Raw genomic sequence first — 22409 nt, 5'->3', positions numbered from 1 at the left:
TGCATTGGCATAATGAGCCTTAGAATATGTTGAGATACATAATGACTATGACTTGAATGTCTGAATGTCCACCGCGATGATGGTTTCCTCTTCCACGGAAATTCCCTTGAATGTTGCTAGATTGACCTCCTTGGTTGTACTATTTCTCATGGCAAACTCTTTCATAATGTCCAAACTTATGATAGTAGTTGCACTGAATGTTTGAGATGTTGGTGGATGCATTCCCTATTCCTTGAAGTCTTCCTTGGTGGATGCTGATGCTCATGTTGCTGCAGATGATGCTAATGTTGTTGGTGATGCTGATTTTGATGTTGATGATCGCTTCTCTGAGATGCCCTACTACTACCTCTGCCTCTGCCTTTACCTCTATCTGAAGCTATGAATGCTTAATCATTGGAATGGACTTTGCATGCTTGAATGTCCTGATTCCTGATTTCTTCACCAAGTAACACTAATTGTAGTTCTTCTAGTGTTAAAATTTGCCTTTGAATGGCAATATTATGGACTAGATTCTCGTATCCCTCTCCTAGTCCATTCAAGATGACTTGAACCATCTCTATGGGATTCATAGTCTCTCCTGGTACTACGAGTTGATTGTTGTAATCCTTGATCTTGATAACGTAAGCATGACCAGTTTCATTGCCGTTGTGAAAACTCTGGTTGATTTGGTTTCTCAGTGTGAGAATCCTGGACATGTTTTTAGCTACGAACATATCCCATTCTTGTTTTGATGTATTCATTGTGTTGAGCTATCCAAGCATGACATCTTGCATGTTCTATTCGATCAAATGATATATATATTTGTCTTTCTTATCCTATTCTACCTGTGTTTGGGCAATGGCAAGATCTATTACAGATGTGGACACCATCGATGTAGGTGTAGAACCTTTTATTTGTGCTACAGCAATGGTGGGAGTTGCTATTGGATTGTTCGATGGTCTAGGTGTAGACCCATTGACGTACTCCCATTTATCTTGAAGTACAAGAATGGTCTCCATTCGTTATTTCCATGTGCCATAATTGGAGTTATCTAGCTTATCAAATGCCTCCAGATTCAGATTGCTAGTGGTAGACATGCTCAAAGTGTATATGAAAATAACTGCCTGAATCAATTGCAAATTGAACTGTCAGTGAAGATAGAACTGTAATATATACCAATATGTTACAAGTCTTATGTGGCAAATGATGCCGGGAATAGCCAAGAGGATTTACAAGGCTCAAATAGAGTGCACAATGCCAAAAAAATAGCCAATAAGACTTCACAATGAAGGCATGTGAGTGAAAAATCAAAAAATGTGCAATTTGCCCACTGAACAATCTACCAGAGCCTCTGAAAACTTTGAAGTTTGCTCACTAAACTATGGAAGATTGGGTTTCAGGACATGTGGTGATATGAAACTGCACATGAGCATAGGGCGTGGCTTTGATTGGCTACATTGGAGTCATGGATGAACTACACTACTTTGATCTAGATCTACACCAACCATCAAGTGATGAAAAAATAGCAAATAACTCCTTTGTTCTTTTTAGGTGCTAGGTCAGATGCATCGATGAAGAGGCTTGAACCTCGGGATATGTATCTTACAAGTGAGGATATGCAGAAGATTGATGCAGTGTATCTTGCAAGTGAGGATATGCAGGAGAGTGACGTAGTGTATCTCAACATTGACTGTAATTGAAAAGGGGAATGCAGTTTTAAGTTGATCAAGTAGATCAAGATCCTTGGTAGATCAACAATAGTGCATGATCTCATATGACAATGCATCAGGAATGGTTCACATAGATGAAACCATTAGAAGGATAGAAGAACGTTATTTGATTATCTACACTGCAGATAACACACCAAATCTAGTTCAATGGAAAGGCATTGTCCCTATGAACAATTTCATTGGTACGAAAGGACTGGTGAAAGATGTGCTCTATGTTCTGAAGCTCAGCAAGAACCTTTTGTCAGTTGGGCAAATGTAGTAGTGCTACCTTCTCTTCCTAGCTATAGTAAACTCCACGTACAAAGTTGGTGATAGTTTATCCTTCACAACCAAGTAGTAGGCTAAATGAACAAAGGAAGGTAGCAATAGGGACAATAGTGCTTCAAAAACAAGCAGCTCCAATTGATTGTTATTAACTGCAATTCTTCCAAAATAGGGCAAGCAGTGAAAACTCTAGAGGAATTGATCTATTCTAAGCTCTGATACCATGTTAACAATTCTAGGATTGAAATGCTCAATAGAGAGGGAACGCTCAAAGGTGGAAGACTCTCAAGAGGAAAGAGAAATCTCACAAAGCTAAACATGAAGCGAGAGAGTCAGGCTCTATCTAGCTCCAAGGTGTGGATTCCATTCGACACCACACTTCAACCACGTGTGTACTTATACGAAAAATATGGATTGGGGGCCTTATCTGCTAATCCATTTACTCACATATCACTGGCTCATCCTCACATGCTTAGCCAAACTCACACAGCCACTCATGCCTTGCTTCCACTACATGAGTGATTCCAAATCTAAGGGCATAAAAGACATTCCAATAGATAATTTTCTACAAATGATGTCTACCATTGGTGCAAAATATGTGAATATGTTGGAGACCAGTGAAATTGAATTTTTAAAAGTATGAAAATAAATTATAAAGTGCACCTTTATATTTTCAAGTAAGGAAATGAATTTCATTGGACATTGTTGAATACTTGATATATGTAGTGAAGTATATATGGTGAATGAGAAATCAAAAGGCTTGTGAAGTGGGTTAATACACCTCACTGGAAAAGGAATCAAAAAGTTACTAGATTTCAAATTATGCACAAAATCAAATATGCAAATGGTAACCATGTGGAGACCAATGAAGTGGACACCAAAAGTAGATGTCATTTCACTTGACTTGCACAAGACCTCTACCATCACTCTCTATACTTGCACAATAACTCTACCATGGACATGTCGTTTCATTTGACTTGCACAATACCTCTACCATCACTTTATATTCCTATAGAAATAAGTTAGAGATTGAGTGATATAACTAAGTGGAGATTGATAAAATGGCCACTCAAATAGATGGCATATGTACAAAGTGATGATGTTTGAACACTTTTACATCATTTAATTATTTTTTAAAGAAATTGTGGTAATACTCTTAACAAATCACAGTGGAAATATGCTACTAAACACGTGTTCATTGGAACATAGAAAGAGGAAAGAAGATCATTTGGCTTGCTTGGTTGATGTTGATTTTGAATAACTTTTGGATTATTCCAAGGTAAAGGAAGGAGTAGATTAAAGAAAGTTCTTAGTAGATATTTTCTTCATATCATTAGTGTATTATCTGCCTCATCATGTGGAGACATGGAACAACAATTGATAATGACAAGATAAATTGCATCGTGGAGTGACATGATCCACCCACATATGTATCTAATAGAAAATACAAGCTAATGATATTTAACCATATTGCAAGCGAATAGAACACTAATAAACTTTGTGTAATGCCATGTAACACCAATGCCATTTTTTGGAAAATATGTGTTCCTTTACCTAAAACATAAATCCCTTCTACACATTATAATTACTGTGCTCAATGAGATTTTTGTAGACAGCGTGTATATGATGCTTTTTTAAAAAACATGTAATTAGTCTTTGTAATATTAGTGTTATGTCTTGAATATCATAGTAAAGGCAGGCTCCAAAAAAAAAAGAACCCAAAGAGGTGAAAATAAAAGAAAAACCAAATTAATGCATATGATTCAATAATTAGGTGGAGATATAGGGAACAAACACTTCATCCAAGGCGACAATGAAATATGAGCCACATTTATATTGGCATAAACTATTTAATGGTGTCTCTTAATACGTTTTGTGAATTTGTAAATAGAAAAATTTGTACCCATTTGGTGTAGATAGAATATGTGTGGCAATTACAGCAATGTCCCCCAAAAAACAAAGTTAGGACTACATAGAGTCACGATTGTGAGCATGGTAGTCACAAACCACATGTGCACCCTTTATCCTCTTGAGAAACTCAAATGGTCTATAAATTAGACCTAGACACATGATTTCTTGATGCCATCTAATTAGCCTTAAGACTATCATCATGCTTAAATATGCAAGCCATGGATGGAAACTATAATGCACATAATACAACAAATGTTGGCACGAAACAAAATACTAGGGCACAACACTTGGTGGCCATGGTAGCAAGAAAAAAGGGAGGTGCAATGTGGATATTAAAGTTTACTAAGAGTAAAAAGATTGAGATTTGTTGTAACATGCATGCATGCGTGCATGCGCATGCGCGTGCATGTGTGTGTGTGTGTGTGTGTGTGTGTGAGAGAGAGAGAGAGAGAGAGAGAGGAGTCAAAGGGAAGGCATAAACATAACAAAAGGGAGGCAAAGCATAGACATAACAAAAGGGTGAGGCTCCTATGAAAATAAGATAGAGAGCCAATAAAGAGTTGGAAGAGTTGAAGGGAATGGTGGGAACATGGAACTTCTGACAAGATGTGATGAAAAAGATAAAGGATGTAGGTACCATGGAACTTCTCACAAGATGTGATGAAAAAGATCGAGGATGAAGTTTGATCACAAGACAAAGCATAGATAATGGAAAGTACCAACAAGAAATGTACCAAGGGAGAGTCTAAAAGAAATGTACCAAGGGAGAGTCCAAAAGAAATGTACCAAGGGAGAGACAAGAAATGGAAAGTACCAACAAGAAATGTCCAAAAGAAAAGGGAGGAGAAATAACAAAAAAAAAGACAGGTGAACAATAGGGTAAACAATAAGAGGAGGGAGATAAAAATAGCTCTCATTAGCATGAAGAAGAAGATGATGATGGTTTGTGCTTTGCCATGAGAGAGGCAAGAAAGTCTAGCAAGACACATTGAGGTAAAAAGGTAAAATGAGTCAAAGGAAGTCAAGACATAGACATAGGAAAAGAGTGAGGTTCCTATGAAAATAGGGTAGAGAGCCAACATAGAGCTAAACAAGAACAAGTAAATGTTGAGAACCATGGAACTTATCATAGGATGTAATGAAAAATATAGGGATGAGGTTTATGCATAAGATAAAAGCATAGATCAAGAAATGTACTGAGCTCTCTCTCTCTCTCTCTCTCTCTCTCTCTCTCGCCCCCCCCCCAATGAAGGGAGGAGAAACATAAAACAATAAGAGGAGAGCTCATTGGCATCATGATATTGATGATTTGTGCTTGCCCATATTCATAGTCAAGACTCTGCTATTACATTCATTTAAAAAAAAACAAGGTAGAGGATCATCTAAGGCCCTGCTTTGAGAAAAGGCTTCTATATTGTATGTTTGAGAAAAGGGTTCTGTTCTTTTTTGTTTGTGAAAAGGGTTCCGTTCTTTTTTGTTTGTGAAAGGGCTTCATAGTAGTAGGTCAATGGTTTTTTTGAGCAATGTGGACGGTGGCTAGTGTATGTCAAGAATTGCACATGTTTTGGTTTTTCAAATTCAGTGTTATTATTTTTTCGGTTGGAAGTAGAGTGGGTGTTAACGCATTGCAAGTACTCATTTAGTAAGTTGTTAATGAAGGTGGTAGGTTTATAATTTGGTTTTTGGGTAGTTGAAAATGATGGCTTCGAACAAAATAACTTCCCTACATACAACATTGCATTCAACAGAAGCTGACCTTCTCTACAGCATCAGTAATATGAAATTTGTACACCCAAAACCCTTATAATAGAATGTAACTGTTGGAACATTTTTTCCTTGATGAATTTACTTGTACATTATCAATCTACAACTTTTCATAAATTTTCAATGCTTGGTTAGACACGTTGATACTTAACTACTAGAAATGTTACCGTAGACTTCACAGTCCCTTTAAGCTTGATTAGACCGTGTGGATTCTTAAATATTATAGATCTATGGAGCTAGGTAAGAGCTTAAATTGTGTATGCCAAAAAAAACTGTAATAGAATATGTGTTGAAACAATCAAGTGTCGACAATTTCACTTGTACATTAACACAAGGAATTGTTGCTATGGTAGTAGGATTTAATAATTCATTAATTCAATTCTATTAATAATAATTTGCAAAGAAGGAGTAAAACTGATGTGGATTCTTCATTAATATGCTTATATGTAACAAGGAAGTAGATTGACTCCTTTGGGGGTGGTTGTGCTAAATATATGACTCACGTATTAAAAATGAGTGTAGAATTTGCAATGCATGAATATCTTATCAAAAAATTTCAGAGAAGCATCCTTTCATTGATAAGTGCATAATAGCAAGAGAGATATAGAAAGTCATTTAGGGACCTCTAGGTCTTGTCACCCCCCAAGATTCTCTAGTTCTTTGATTTCAGCGTCTTCTTTTTCTAGACTTGTATGAGAAGCCTCTTTTGGACAATGAAGACCTCCACATTTTGGGGGTTGCTACATCAGAATCCCTATGTTGTCTGAGGTTGTAGTTCTTAGCATGCCTATGGTATCCATGGTCAATGTGGGCCACCAAAGTCCTACTTGGAATATTTTTTGATTGGTTACGTCTCCAAAAAAATGTCCATTGGACAGCTCCTAATGGGCTTCTTCTAGGATGGCTTCTTGCTCATGTGTGGGCACAAAACAACTAAGTACCACATCGAGGCCTAAGTAATTCTTGCTGCCTCTAGAGAATTGTTCATGCCATCTGTCGGAGCTATTCCATTGCTTCAAATAACATTCATTAGACCACTCTACCATATGTTAAAAATATAGCTAAGTGCATCCCATGACAAAAATAAACAGCGTAATAGTATAAGAAGCCATGCAGCCTTAAGTCAACCATCATATAATCAACACAATAATATAGCACAAATTGTACATTCAAACTGTGTACGAAGACCGAAACACCATGTACATTAGATGTGAATAATTCCAGGACATCGGGCATGTAAGATATGCATGTATATATGCATTTGTTTTGCGGGTGAAGCTCGCAGAAGGAGTTGTTAATGTGTATTTCTTTTGAAGCGTTGCAGTTACTTCTTTGCAAGTACTGATTCTCCATGTTGCGAGCTTCAGGGGAAGTTTAATTGTAATATGTTGGTGCATTGGTGTTCACTGTAGATGTTGTGAGATGCCTTCTATGATTGCTCCACAAATGTGTTCAATGTAATTCAAATACTATATGAAAGCAGTAAAGTGAAATGATTGATTGTATTGTAGTATGCTATCATGATAATGAACTTTAATTTAGAGATGTATTATCGATATATATGTTCTTTGTGATAGAGAGAAAATTTTGTATTTAAAATGTATAGCAAACTTGTCTTAAAGTGTAAACAAAATACTGTAGACAAAGCATATAATAGAATGCATTAGAAGCAGAGATGAAATTAATGCAATTATATAAGTACATGTTGTAAATGTTTTCATATGTGATTACTTTTGCCTGCATATGTTTTGTTATGAGACACATTTGTTATTCTTAAATTATGAGTTTTACAAAAATGTATACGCATCATATTGTTAGTAACATGTTTGTTAATTTGATACTTCACCTTCACTTGCTTTTTCTCTTTTCCTTTCCTTCCAATTTACACCCATCATTTCCTTTTTACAAGTTATTGGAAATATTTATGGAGCTACTTCACACTTAGACTTATAATGTCACTCCAAAAGGTAGGGCCTTAGTGGGATCCCCACCTTGTTTTACAAGCTTCTCGTGGGCAAGCTAGTCTAGTTGTCCAGCTATTGTTGTCATGGATTGCGTAAGCAGAGTTTCCTCATGGCTTGTTGTGGTAATGACGACGGAAGGGGCGATAGCTATGGATGAAGGTTTAAGGTTAAGTTGTGGGTTTTGGCTTAGGGGAATATAAGATTTACATTAGAGTTAGTAAGATTGGGTTAGGTCAATTAGAGGTTAGTCAAGCATTCTTTAGTGATGGAGCAATGTCATTACTGTAAGTAATATAGATTTTGAAGTAGTAGATTAAATTGGCTTCTTAGCATGTGATCTTTCTTAACATCTATAAAAAAATGTTGGCACTGGAATATTGTTTATCGGGCATTTGAATCACAAGTAAAATTTCAAGCAAAGAAGAGCCATTATGTTGATATTATGGGGACTCTTCTAGGTAGATACACCCATTTTTTACGTTGCCTAGCCTTCATTTGATGCCCAGCTTTCTATTCCACCTCATGGAGACCAAAACATTTTGTTTTTTACCGTATGGGAACTATTGTTGAGGGTGCATCTCCTTCAAACACACCCATGACTTGTTTTGAGTGTTTGGCATTGCTCAAATACATATGAGACTAGCTCATGGTTACAAGGGTTAATTGTGTAAAAATGTCTGATTGAGTGTCATGATGTGGATGTTCATTCTCATCTAAAACATAAATTGTTTACACATAATCAATGGACAATGCCACTTGACTACCTCATGCCTCCTACATGTGAATAGAGTATGATTGAGCTAATTGCTTCAAATGTGAACTCAATTTTGGTTACCATACAAATTCAGCTACATATACCAATATACAACTCTAAATTCTTGGACTTGGTTGTCCATCAATTCACGTTTAAGTTATTCATTTCCAAGAGAATGTAGGTATGGTGGGGACTAACCCTAAGCTTCGTTGGGTGGACAGTTGAAGAGCCAAACTTTGAGTATTGATTGTGGTCTTTTATGCAATCATGGCATTTTGTTTTGAAGTAAAATTTTAAATATTTTTTAATTTAAAATTTACATTAGGAGATTTTAAAAGTAAAAAAATCTATTCGTTACATTTACAAAGATGCATTTTATTATTACCCTCAAAAGTCATAGAAGGGATGTCGCTATATAAGTAGAATAGCTTATAGATGGGTTTAAAATACCCACATGATCACACATGATATGAGGTTTTTATATGTAGTGACCCCCTCGAGGATTTTGCATGGTGGGCACTACACCGTGTATCGTGATATACTCTACCAATCAATATGTGCTACAATTTCACTACTTGGTAGGCCATAACTATAGGTGTACATTTTAATTACCTTGAGAGGTTGAATGTTGCAACTCATTCACTCCCATATGCAAAAAACACTGTGTTAGGGAATTTGAGAATTTTCAAATAGTTTGGGACTTCCCAATATGGGTAAGATTTGGCCACATGGTCAAATCAAAACCCATTACTTGAATGTGGAATCCATTCTAAACACCATACTAGGGAATCCTCCAAATTCTCACTTTCAAATAAGGGTTCAAGTTTTGGCCATATGGTTAAATCTTAACCCTTTACTTGAAAGTGGAACTTGGGATATTCCCAAATTCTCCAGTATAGTGTTAAAACCACAGGGTGCCCTCCCAAGTGGTGCAATCATGAGTCCCTACCCAATGGTTTGCTCTAAATATGCAGTCTATGCCACCATCTTACATGCTATATCTACATCCTCTTATCACTATGACTAGGTTGCTAGCACGTACCATGATTTCCAATGCCATCATGTGAGGTCACATATTGATTTTACTATGGTATTAATGTGTAAGGCCTGTAGTGATGTGATGTGATTTCAATGTTGCTAGGCACCACCATGTAGCCTGATACACTCTATCAATCATTATGCATTAACATGTAAGCCATGTATGTGATTGTCAATGTAGCATGTTGGTCATGCTCTTAATGTATTAGAGTTGTCATGGCTTGTGATTAGATAGTAACACAAATAGGATGATGTGAATCCACCCTCCTCTTTGTTTGTACCAGGTTGGTTGAGAGACTTATCACCCAAATGGAACAAAAGTTTTATGAATTTACATCACTCCTAGGAGCAAAGACCCTTCCCCCCTCGCCAAATGGTATCCCCCCAAGAAAGAGTCATATGGATTTACACTTATATAGAAGGACCTTGCTATCACACACATAATATCTTTAAAATTTTAAAAAGGAGAAAAGGAAAACTATCAAGATACACTTGCAAAAAATTGGGATGTGAGATTCTCTATTAATACATAGCCCAAAAATTGACAAAAGGTCCCCCAAAAATTGACAAACTCCCGATGCATAGGAAAAGAGCCCACAGGGATATAGGAATAAATACACTAGTTACCACACATATAGATTAAATATTATTCATGCTTAAGAGGATGCATGATCTCTCTGACTTACACATAGTAAATGAACTAGTAGACCTTCCAAATTGGAGGATCTAGGTAAAAAACAAGAACCTATGAAATGAGGAAATGCAAGGTGAGCATGACAAGAAAGAAAGCAACTAGAAAGGAGGTGGTGATGCAAGGAAAGGGCAAGTTGTGAGCATCAATTCAAAGATGGGATTTAGGAGAAGGGAAGAGAAAATGTTCATGTCAATTAAATTTTTTTAAATTTTACTTTGAATTGGGTTCACTCCATTACCCCTCCCTTTTGACTAATTAATACATTTAAAGAAAATTTTCATGTTGGGGGGATGTATTGTATATTTGCACAAGTGTGAGGTGTTTAAGTTGAAGTAACTACATGATCATGGAGCTAAAAATTTGATGTTATGCCATTGAGCAATTGGACACTTGGTTTGAATACAAAGCCTAGTTGGGTGATTATGCATTTAGGTTTATACAAGTGTGTGCAAGTGAATTGCAAGATTCATAGTAGTTGTGTGGTTCATAATAGAGTTACAACCAGTTTGCATATGAGAGTTAGATCCATGGCATCAATGTATGCAATTGTTTTGCAACCAAAATTCCATGTAAAGGCATGAGTGCAAGTGATCCACCATGATTCATGTAAACACATGAGTTCTAATGAACCACCATTCTATGGGCCATGTCATCTTCACTACAATGTACCACAAAGTGAGTGCAAGTGATCCACCACTCTATGGGCCACTATTCATGTAAAGGCATGAGTGCAAGTGATTCGTCACTAGTCACATAAAGGCATGAGGGCAAGTCATCCACCACTCTATGGGCCACATCATCTCCACTACAACTTACCTCAAAGTAGGTACTATGGTAGTGATGTCACTTCAATCAATAGTGATGGCATTTGCTCACATCATGAGGCTAGCACCAATGAGCAAGAACATGCAAGTTTTGATAGGGGAAGATGAGTTCATGCATTTTGGTTGATGGAAGAAATAACTACTTTGATCTAATCACCAACATGGTTGTAAGCTTTATGGAGAACATACTATGCACAATTGAGATTGCCCAAGAGCAAAATGGCTTTGTAAGTTCGTTGCAATTTGGTTGTATATTTGTCACTCCATGCAATGTTTGGTGTGGTTTTGGCAACCAACACTCCTACCAATATCAATCACACTAGTTACAATGTCTAACTCAAATTCCTAGCTCATATGCAATTGCATGTAAATCAAACTTGTATTGATGGGAACAACCACACCACATGATTGCTAGTAGATGCACCTTACTTGCAACTAGTGATTAATGAATACAAACTTTGTAATGCAATAGTGTAAATGATCCATGATTTTATTGGTCATAGCTTGATGTGTTGCTACAATAGAGAATATACTAAATAGAGTTATTTTGCAATCAATGTCCTTATAAAAGTTTGTTGAAGTAAAATTAAATCAAGCTATCAACACATGTCACTAAATATTTTAGTGCTTGAATATCTAAACTAGACACCAAAAAATACAAAGACACAATTGCATATTGTTCACCTTTCAACTTGTTTGCTATTGTATTTGAAATTATTTATTGAAAAAAAAATCAAAATTTTGAATAGATGCATATTGTTCAACTAATGGATCAGTTTGTTGTGTTAAACATAAAGATAATTTGAGCACATTACATATGATGGATTGTAGCAATGAATTTGGAATAAAACTAGGCAAAGCAAGATACATTGATATGTAAACTAGGTTTTTGCTTACGTATTACAAATGGTTGTAATCTCCACTCATCACCATAACTTGCAAAGTTTATCTCCTTGCATAGTAGTTGGAGTGTCAATTTTCTTTGCCCCATTAGGAAAAGATTCCCCTACTATCTCAAAATCAAAGTTCAAGGCTAAAGGCTTAGAGAAATAGAAGGGATTGTGGAGAGGCCTCGAAGAGGAAGGAGGCACATTTGCAAGAGAGAAGGGGAGGGATAAGATGTGGGTGCATCCTAATGTATACTATGGGATTTTCACCCTATGCAACAATACGAGATCACCATCACGTATGCAAAAATATTATTGTCATTGAAAGGACTTACAAAAAGTCGCTCACCACATGATTTCATAGTGGTTTATAAGAAAGTTGTTTGGATTTTCCCTTTTTCATTCCTATGTCGCTCATCCCCTTCATAGATTTGCAATCATCATGGCTACCTATTGCGTGCTTTGTCTTACATACTCTTATGGGCTTTGCAACATCATAGTGATCTACTCTTAATGTATATTCATAAAAAACATCATTGATTAGTACGATGATTTTAAAAGAAATGTTTTTTCATCGCAAGTGGATTTTTGTTTCAAATTTTATCTCCCTATTGTGAAAAGCCATGCTTGATTCTAAGTTATACATGTTGAGTTACAATTTTTGAAAGAAGTAGGCTCCATTAGGTTAGGATTGCTATTATACCAAATATGTGGTCTATGTTTCAAGAAAGGCACAAATTGTGTAGTAGATTGATGGATATGGAATCTTCTTCATAACAATGTCAACCTTTTTTTGATTTAAAGGGAGTGAAACAAGATACAGAAATAAGAATGCATACACTACAAACATAAACCCTCTATATTCTGCACTTTCAAAGAAATACAAATGGCTCCATCTAAAACAAGCATAGTAACTTGAAAATAATTTGCTAATAAACCCATAGGTGGATTTACAATCTATAAAGGATAAGGACTAACAATGAAATGGTTGGTGTGTAAACCAATGGCAGATGAAAAACTTCTCTCCAGAAAATTTTGGCATAGGTAATCTATTGTTGGTTAATAGTAGCTAACTAGTCTATGGTTACTGAGTTGGATAAGAAGGGGTCATTGAGGTGCAACTGGGGCTGTGGAAGGCTAGATTGAGAGAAATATGGAAGGGCTTCCAAGCGGGCAAAGCTAGTTTCTTACCATTGAAAATTTTACATCAAGGGTTTGTGTTTGTGGGGTATAGAGAATCGGCAATCTTGGCTAACCTGAAAGTGGGGTCACTTGATATAGGTTGGCTAGTCAGTAATAAGGATTCCTTGTCAACCAATGTCTCCTTAAAGTGGGTCCCTCCCTATTTGAGATGTCATGTAGGCCATGGGCAGCGTGCGGCAGTGTTTAGTTGGCCAATTTTTGCACTTAGTCCTTTTGTGGGACTAACTTCTCAAAAAATAGAAAAGGCTAGTTTTCTTTGTAAAAGGGATCTACACACATTCGCATACACAACCTTATTCAAAGTAAAAGAAACATTGAGAACTTGTGTGGTAGCTAGAACCATTTGCAAATAAACATATCACTGTATGTCAAAGTGTAACAATGTAAGGTGGCACCTATCTGACACATATCTTATAAATTTAATAGATAAAATGTCATCTTTAATCTAATTATTGAACACAAGGTCCATCCCTAAATATGAATTAGACATGAAGATAACATCGGTTTTAGTTGCACCACACATAATTTGCCTACAACAGAGAAACATCATGAATCCACATGACTATGAATTAGAACAATCCATGGCAGTCAAGAATTACTCCTTGTTGGTTCACGCACACTAATCCTGTGGACAAGCGCTCGCAGCATACAAACGGTGAACAGGTTGATACAAAAGTACATTGGATGGGATACAAACTGGCTACTTGATCTCCACTCGATGGGTTGATAATGTGTCAGTCGCTGAAGCAATAGAATATGCATACTTACCAAGGTATGTTGGGCCACTGTATGAAGGAGTTTGGTTAGGCTCATTTCATAAAGCGTGTGTAAGAACGTGGCACGCTGGAATCACACTATACATGAGTTATGGAGCTAATGGAATGAAGAATCCTGTTTGCCTGAGCAACACTAACATATTCAACCGTTCTTTTATGTTTTGGAAGTTTATGTTGGGCTATAGGTATGTTACAACACTTAGTAAATGCCTTTTGAAAAAGCTGCAAAGTGGAACCTATTATCCATCCAACGTCGTGGGTTATTCCACATCAAGGAAAGGGAATGGATATTACATGAGCGCAATGCTTGTGGAAATCAATGGTTATGTTGTATGCAGTGATGCCAAGTGATGTGAGCAATATTTCTTTTCCTGCGATGCATTAACACTTGACCCAAGGCAGACGAACACAAACGGTATTATCCAAAGATACTTCAAGTTCGGGATGACAACAAATGCAAACGATATTGGGGTGACAACAAATGTGGATGATGCAGTAGACAACAACTTCTTGTTATGCAGTGACAGTCCACTGCAGAACACGAATGAGAGCCCTCCATCAATGTAGAAACATTGCTCTGGAAAAGAACCAGCGAATAGTCCCCAATGAGATGTCTGATTCTAGTAGTGCAAATGGTTGCCGAATGCCTCACTTTCTTCCTTTTATAAATGTGAGCAAGGGCGTACATATTGTTGGAGTCATATGTTCTGTGAGCCGACTTGGCATAATGTTTTTCTAAGAAATCTCTTTGTGTAAGCCCTTTGGACATCATACTTTATGCTCGGCACTCATTTTTGGGCTACAAAAGGCACAAGAGCATCGCATCAAGCAACTTGAGGTGCAAAGAGATTCTCAACTAGTGTGTGAACAAGTTAGTGGAAGGTGGAAGGTGCGAAGCAAAGGCTTGGTTCCACGACATCAAGAAGCATTGGAATCCAACAATTTGAAGAGGTAAAAATTCAGCATATCCCGATGCTAATACAGTTCAGATGCAAATTACGATTTTGATGTAGCATATCGCAGGTTGAAGTTAGAGAAATTTTTACATTAGTACACCCAATAGAGTACAATAGGATTAGTATGCCTCCCCTCTCCACAGCGCAAAAGCTAGACGAGCATGCCTCATCCAAGAACTTTTGCATCTTCAGAAGCATTGAATTCATGTCAACATCTCTACCCCGACTCCCACTGTAACACTGAGCTCCAACACTTTCACATCTTGTTTCTTCTTCCCACTATTCTTTGTAGGCCTTCCCCTTCTACTCTTGGTCTTGCAACATTGAAAGAGCATCAAAACAACAAATAGGATGATCACCGCGATTACGAAAATGATCACCAACACTACCAAAAACAAACTCTTCATATGCGATTCGATCCACAATACAACTACCATCTTTCTCTCGTCCATTCGAGTCTTCATGACCCATGCACCCTAGCCAAACTCTTGCCCTTCATCCTTGATAGCGAGCTCCATCTCCACAACCAAAGCTTTATCACACAAGCTCCCTCTACCAAGCCATCGTGGGCGCTCTAAATCATAATTCCCTCCTCTCTTTGATTCATCATAGAAAGCTGCACGATTAATTCACCACCCTTGAATTCTCTAGACTTGCATGGACATGTGGCCAATCAGCATGCATAGGTGTCCATGGAGACATGTGAATGGCTGTCCTTATCCCCCCCCCCCTTCCCCCTATCTACTAATAATACGATTTTCCACCAAGTGGGGTCCAAAGATTCACGTATACTCCATTGGAAGAGTGCAACAAAATGGAAGGAAGTCACAATTGGAAATGTGAGCAAATCCATGTATGAACCACGATTGTTGAACTACAAACTCACATTCATCAGACTTGAAACATATTCGATCGAACAATGGAATGATAATACTTTAGAGGCATAAAAAAAGAAGTATGGAAACACACAACATGAGCGAGAGACCTAGCATTGCACCACTTTATGCAATCTTCTTTTTGTCTTTGCAATCGTAAAGGGCCTGGGTCAGCCAAGATGCAATAGCAGTCATTAGATCAAGCCACATTCAGAAAGGAAATGTGACCGGCCCATTTGCGCCTCCCCCTCGATGACCCTCCTCACGGCCCTCCACGTGGGAGAATAGGCCCTCCATGTGGGGGAATGGCCCGTGGTCGACCCTTCCCAAAGAAAAGTGCCCGGCCACCAATGGCTTGTTGTCGGCGATGACTGCTCGCCATTGGTCGGGTGCTTTCCTCCCAGGCAGGGGCTCCCCCAGTCCATTCTCCATTGATACAATCTATTGGGAGCTATTGTAGCTCTCACCTTGGGCACATGAGAGGTTTTCCATTGGTCGGGCACTTTCCTCCCATGAAGGGGCTCCCCCCGACCCATTCCCCTATCCTTCTCCACGGATACAATTTGTTGGGAGCTGTTGTAACACTCACCCTAGGCACACGAGAGATTTTAGAAGCCCTTGAGGCAGCATGCAGTTGATGTGGCCAATGAAAGGCCATTGGAAGGCCAAACCTTGTGTGACCCTTGTAATTAGACTACAGAGGGAGGTAAGAGTGAGCAAGGATCCAACCAATGAAATGTTGCCATCAATGTGTCACGAAAATGCTGCCATCTTACTATTCTTTAAGGAGAGGTTTTACCCTACGGAAGAAGCTGAGGTATGCCACGTGGACACAATGTAAGGCTCAAGAGCTTGGGGGAGGTTCAAGGAAAGAAGGGCAAAGGTTCATGAGGTTCGGAGTCTCGGAGGAGGCTCGGAGGAGAGAGAGCTTTCGTAGGGTTGCCACATGGCAGAAGGCGGCATGACAGAGATAGAGGGTCACAACGGCCGGCCCACTATACGTGCAGTGCTTACATAGGCACGTAGATCGGGGAGCCGCCATGAGCCATCAATGTGCTACAGGCTACCACGTAGTGACTACAGTGGGACGTGGCAGACCACTCTCAGAGTCTCACATGAGTCAGAGGCATTGACGGCTCGCAGTTGGCATACACCACGTGGCTAACTTTGCCACATGGTAGAAGACAGCTAAGCAAAGTGTGTAGATTGGCAGCTCCCATCTGACACATGGAAGGCGCAGTGTGCTTTGTAGGAACCAAAAGCTATGGCTCCCATTCGACACGTGGCGGGCACAGTCTGCTTTGGAGTCTTTGCGATGCCGTGTGCTCTTGAGTCTTTGTAGCAGAGCTTTTAGCTGGCGATGAGACTATGACTGACATTGGCAGCTTGGCGACGACAGGGCTCGAGGGAATTAATGCTGAGAGACATCTTAGTTGGCAGGTGCACGAAATGCGACGCGATGCCACATGTAATGCACGTGCTGCGGTACCTCCGAGATGACAAGCAGCGCAGTGCGAGGAGAGAGAGAGCGCGCAAGAGGAGAGAGAGTGCACGAGAGGAGAGAGGAGAGAGAAGAGGTAGAAAGAGGAGAGAGATCTAGAGAGGAGAGAGGAGAGAATCGGAGAGGGCTTGCCCGAGAGGAGAGAGAACTGTGAAACAGAGAGAGGGGGGGGGGGAAGGGAGGGGGAGACAAAGAGAGAAGGACAGAGAGAGAGAGAGAGAGAGAGAGAGAGAGAGAGAGAGAGAGAGAGCAAGAGGAGAGAGGAGAGGAGAGAGAGAGAGTATGGGAGAGAGAGAAAGAATGGGGGCGAGAGAAGAGAGAAAGATATATATATATATATATATATAGAGAGAGAGAGAGAGAGAGAGAGAGAGAGAGAGAGAGAGAGAGAGAGAGAGGGGGGGGGGGAGAGAGAGCGGGGGGAGGAGAGGATATAATGTATTATATTATAATATATGTTAAATTATATACAATATACTATATATTATGTATAATTTAATATTATATATTGTATTTTATATCTATTTACACACACACACACACACACACACACACACACACACACACACACACACACACACATATATATATAGAGAGAGAGAGAGAGAGAGAGGAGTATACAATAATAACACTAATAATAATAATGTGTGCGTGTTAAAAAACATTTTAAAAATAGTTATTCAAAAAAAAAAGTGTGTGTGTGTGTGTGTAGACATGAGTGCTGCTGGCTAGGGGGTGTAAATGCGGTTGACACATGGAGAGAGAGAGTGTGTGTGTATACATACATACATACATACACACACACACACACACACACACACACATATATAAGCATTTAAAAAATAGTTATTGCTGGCTAGGGGGTGTAAATGAGGTTGAGACAATTATGACATTGAGAGAGAGAGAGAGAGAGAGATTTCCTTAAAATTTCTCAAAGTAATATGTGTATGTGTGTGCAGACATGAGTGCTGCTGGCTAGGGTGTGTAAATGCGGCTGACACATGGAGAGAGAGAGAGAGAGAGAGAGAGAGAGAGAGAGAGAGAGATGTGTTTGTGTGTGTGTGTGTACACACACATACATATATATAAGTATATTAGTTATTCAAAAAATTGTGTGTGTGTGTGTGTAGATATGAGTGCCACTGGCTAGGGGGTGTAAATGCGGTTGAGACAATGCTGACATGGAGGGAGAGAGAGAGAGAGAGAGAGAGATTTCCTTAAAATTTCTTAAAGCTTGAGATTTGTAAATGTAACCTTACTATTTTATTCATAAAAACCAAAGGCTATCTATGATTCCAACTTTGAGACCTAGGGGAGGGGGGCTCTAACTGGTCTTGCGGCTAGTGAATCTAAGAGAGAGCTCCATGAGCATGTGGATGTAAATCAGGCAGGAGAGTTGAAACTTGAGGCAAGCATGCGTAAATTGAAACAAAGAAATGGAAAGGAACAGATAACATGTGCCCAAGCTATTTGTGTGTGTGTGTGTCTCTGTAAGCAACTGGTGATCTTGTCCATGTCGAGTTCCTTGGCTGCCATTAGCGATGTCGATGCCGATCTTCCCACCGGCAGCGCACAGCACGACGCACAGAATCATGACGGAACCACGCCTCTTCTGGATCATCATCGCCCTCATTCATCCTTCATCTCCCTCGACTGGAGCTTGTGGCAATTGCTCGATTCCATCCTCCCCACCGGTGGTTTCGCTCATTCCTTGGGCTTGGAAGCCGCTGTCCAGGTTGGTTCCGTCTCGAATTCCTTCACCCTCGAGCATTTTTCCGTTTCTTTGATCGAAAACACCGCAGCTCTCCTCCTCCCTTTCGTCTTTGCTGCCACCCAGTGTCCCTCCTTGACGGCCTGGACGCGATTGGATTCTGCCTTGCATGCAACCTTGAGTAACAAGGTGGCTCGGCGCGCCTCCATGGCGCAAGGCACAGCCCTTCTCCGAGTTGCCAGCTCTTTGTTTGGAGACATAGCTCAAGTTACGGAGATGCGACTGTACGCCCGCAAGCAGCTGGACGACATTCATGTCCACCATGCTCCAGTGTTTGGATTTTTATTTGGAGTTCTAGGCGTGGATTCGATGACCACCCAACGCGCTTTTTTATTCGTAACACTTAGGGACTTGTTTTCTGCGGCGACAAGGTTGAATGTTGTTGGTCCTCTGGAGGCAGCTCAAATGCAACACCGCGTGACAAAGGCAGCAGAATTGATTTTGAACAAGTACGCGAATCGCTCAATTGAAGATGCCCACCAGACATCACCTTCCATGGATGTTATTCAAGGCTTTCATGATCATTTGTTTAGCCGTTTATTCCGTTCTTGACCAAGATGTTGGCTTCGGTCAGGATTTGATCGCAGCTATCTTTATGAGATGCTCATAACAAATTTGAGACGGTTCACTCTTAGTTCTTAGAGACAATTCGTTTCAAAAACATTGCTAGCCGATCCCTTGTAATTTTTCAATTTGAATCTAGACAATGCGTTATGATCTCCCACTTTCTTTACGTTGCAAAGGTGGATTGTCTTTTGTGGGGTTATATGGACTATGAAGCCTTAGTGTTGGGTTATCTTTGAAAAACAGTCTAATATTTTGGTAAGCAGTCTTCTCAGATTTTATTGAACATTGATGAACTACAACTATGGAAGGAAATTCACAGCCGCTTCACTTGAGCAGGCCAGTTCTTAGCCAGTGCAAAGCTGGTGTCAAATTTTCTGGACCACCCGCAGAAATGTTATCCATAGCCCTGGCAACTAAATTTTGGCTGCTCGGGTAGGGAATCAGGACTAGTACAGTGGTTGAAAGATTGCTTATATTCAAGACTCCGCCATGATGAGGAAGTCCTAGCCTTCACGGCCTCTAGAAGGGAGCCTCAAGCATCTCATGGCCTGTAAAAGGAGCGTCCAGCTCACACATCATGCCCTGTGAGACAACAGAGGGAATGTGGGACCAAACCTCCTCTCATGTCGCCACCACTTGGGGCATGGGCTTCCTGGCCCGGAACAGCTGGCTGTTGAAAGACGTAGTCATGTCCAGTAACTCTTAAGGGTCTAAATACATCTGACATGTCTCGTCTCTCAGGCAATGAAGCTGAGTCCCCGCTAGTGTGTGTCATGAGTGTGTCATCCCGTCACCTTATTCAATCCATCTGGTCCCGAGTGAAAAAATGATGGGAATGCTCGGCCTCCATAGCGTCCAGCTTCAGCCTGGCGAACTCATTCTGGTCCACTAGCCAAGTGAGTCCATTGTGTTGGTGCTGCCCCAAAAAGGTACCCGTGGCTGCCCTTTACTCTAGTGAAAACTCTCCCCACAAATCTCCCCCCCCCCCCCCTTTCTGCTCCTAGGAAACTAAGGTTGTTGCAGTCCCTAAAACCACCCATGAGTCTACCTAGCAACACATGAGCTCTCGCCAAAAGGGTCGTTTGGCATCCCAATCCTGGGGTCACTTACTCTCAGGCAATTTCAAACCACTCGTCCACGAATGAGCTCGTGTAGGGCTGGGCTCAACGAGATTCAGACACATCCACCCCAAACCACAGCCAGAGACCAAGTATCAGAGTCTCTTTCTCTTCCTGCTAGAAGGCACCCATGCTTGTGAATGTCCACTTGAGATAGCATGTTTCTTGAATGCCCACTGGTCCTCTGACTAGGGCTTTCTACAACAAAGAATCAGGCATTGCAGCTGCTGCCTGGCATGATCTTGAGTTTGTGCACTTTCTTACTGCCCAGGTCATCAAGGTCGGCGAGGCAACAGCTAATGATTGACTCCCTGCAGTTGCTGTCCACAAGAACCGTTTGCATCTCCTAATGTCGCTGCTGAGACATATGCTCCTGAAGCATCAAAACATTCACTGACCGCCGAACAAGGGCACACTGCAATTCTTGTCTCATGATCAACCGCTATGGTTGCTGATGCACACGGTCATGAAAGCCATGCACGTTCCAGCTCATAACTGACTGCGTTCTAAAGCTAGAAGCTTGTATTGAATGCTCTGAATGACACGTCTTAGCAGGTGGTGTTGAGGGTGAATAGTCCTCATCCCTCTGTTGTCTCAAAGGAGGTATCACAGACACCATGCCCAACCTTTGGACCCAAGTTAGTAAATCTGTGTATGTGACCCCAAGGCCAGAAGTGACTACCTGTAGTGGCCAAAAATTGCCGTCTGAAGGGAGGGCACCATCCACTCTGAGGGCAATCAATAATCTGCCTGTCTTTGGCATCTTTAGGGAGGGGGTCAGTTCACCCTATCCCCATACATGAACCACAGGGTGCGCCTCGCCGCTCGTCGCCGTCGTCCCATGAAGGACATCATCCGTTCTGTAAAAATTTGTTCAAAAGTCTACAGGGACCACCCCTCATCATCAGCTGTTACTGCGAAAAGATAGCCCCGTCGGGGTGGACCTTGTTGCCCAAGGCCCCTTTCCTAGGACGGAACAAATGACTGAGACCTCTAGATTGTGGGGTAGCTAAGGGGAAAATCCATGTAGTTCCATGGCCAAGAAACTCCTCGTATTAGGGTTGTCCTGCTAAGTGAGTACACACTACCGTCGAAGAGGTGCAAGTCAAAGAAGGGGTGTTAAGGGAAGCAGCCCTAACCTGATCCCTTCCTTCGACATTGAAGAGGAAGAAGCTGGTGGGGGGGGGGCAGCAGCGGTCTGGTGCCTTGGAGAGGGGACCAGGCAAAGAGGGGGAGCTAGGAGGAAGCGGGGGTTGGGAGAGGAGGCTGAGTCGTGGCGGAAGGGGGCAGAGACAGGGCCCTCAGGACAACTGAATGAAGAAGTGGGCGGGGGGGGGGGGGGGATGTGCACCTCCAGAGGTTCTAAAAGAGGAAGGGTGGGTGGAGGTATTGTCCCGTTTAGAAGGAGGATGTGTCTGCACTACCAGGGGGGGTAGCCGTACTGTTTTCAGTACAGTAATTCCGTACTGAATTTGCTTCAGTACAGCAGGTACCTCCTTGGTTTTGTTCCGTACTGAATCTGCTTCAGTACAACAGGTACCTCCTTGGTTTTGTACAAGAGAACTAGCAGGTGATCTTTGGCAGGCAAATTTTGCAGACAGCCATTGTTTGGCTCAGTATTCTACGAGTACATTTGGGGCATTTTGTATATTGCAGACATTGCAATCATTGTGCAAGTTTGGAGCTACATCTGGAGCAAAATTGCAGATCTAGTCTGAAATTTGGGGCTTTTGTTTAAAAATTGCAGATTTGGGGCTTTTAGTAATTTTGCCCCTTTCTGGCTGCAATTTCTAGCCACAAATTGGGGCTTTTGTGTTGAGAGAGCATTTTTTG

The 22409-nt window shown here is 40.5% G+C and overlaps 1 protein-coding gene across 1 annotated transcript; it reads left to right on the top strand.

Moving 5' to 3' along the window:
• Positions 1-18549: 18549 nt before the first annotated feature.
• UREF (urease accessory protein F) lies at positions 18550-19608 on the top strand. Its single transcript, XM_087390880.1, has 2 exons — positions 18550-18855; positions 18958-19608. The coding sequence occupies exons 1-2, from the start codon at positions 18634-18636 to the stop codon at positions 19441-19443; spliced, it is 708 nt and encodes a 235-aa protein (XP_087247006.1). The 5' UTR covers positions 18550-18633; the 3' UTR covers positions 19444-19608.
• The last annotated feature ends 2801 nt before the right edge of the window (positions 19609-22409 follow it).

The sequence above is a fragment of the Dipteris shenzhenensis genome, chromosome 19 (assembly GCF_047967505.1).
Source record: "Dipteris shenzhenensis isolate YYH24624 ecotype China chromosome 19, Dip_SZ_1.0, whole genome shotgun sequence".
Classification (NCBI taxonomy): Eukaryota; Viridiplantae; Streptophyta; class Polypodiopsida; order Gleicheniales; family Dipteridaceae; genus Dipteris; species Dipteris shenzhenensis.
The sequence above is the reverse complement of the archived record's forward strand: the minus strand, read 5'-3'. Positions and strand labels throughout refer to the sequence as shown.

Coding starts and splice junctions, on each gene's coding strand:
- UREF (XM_087390880.1), top strand. CDS start 18,634: ATGTCGAGTTCCTTGGCTGCCATTAGCGATGTCGATGCCGATCTTCCC. Junction 18,856..18,957: donor GCTTGGAAGCCGCTGTCCAG/GTTGGTTCCGTC, acceptor GCTGCCACCCAG/TGTCCCTCCTTGACGGCCTG.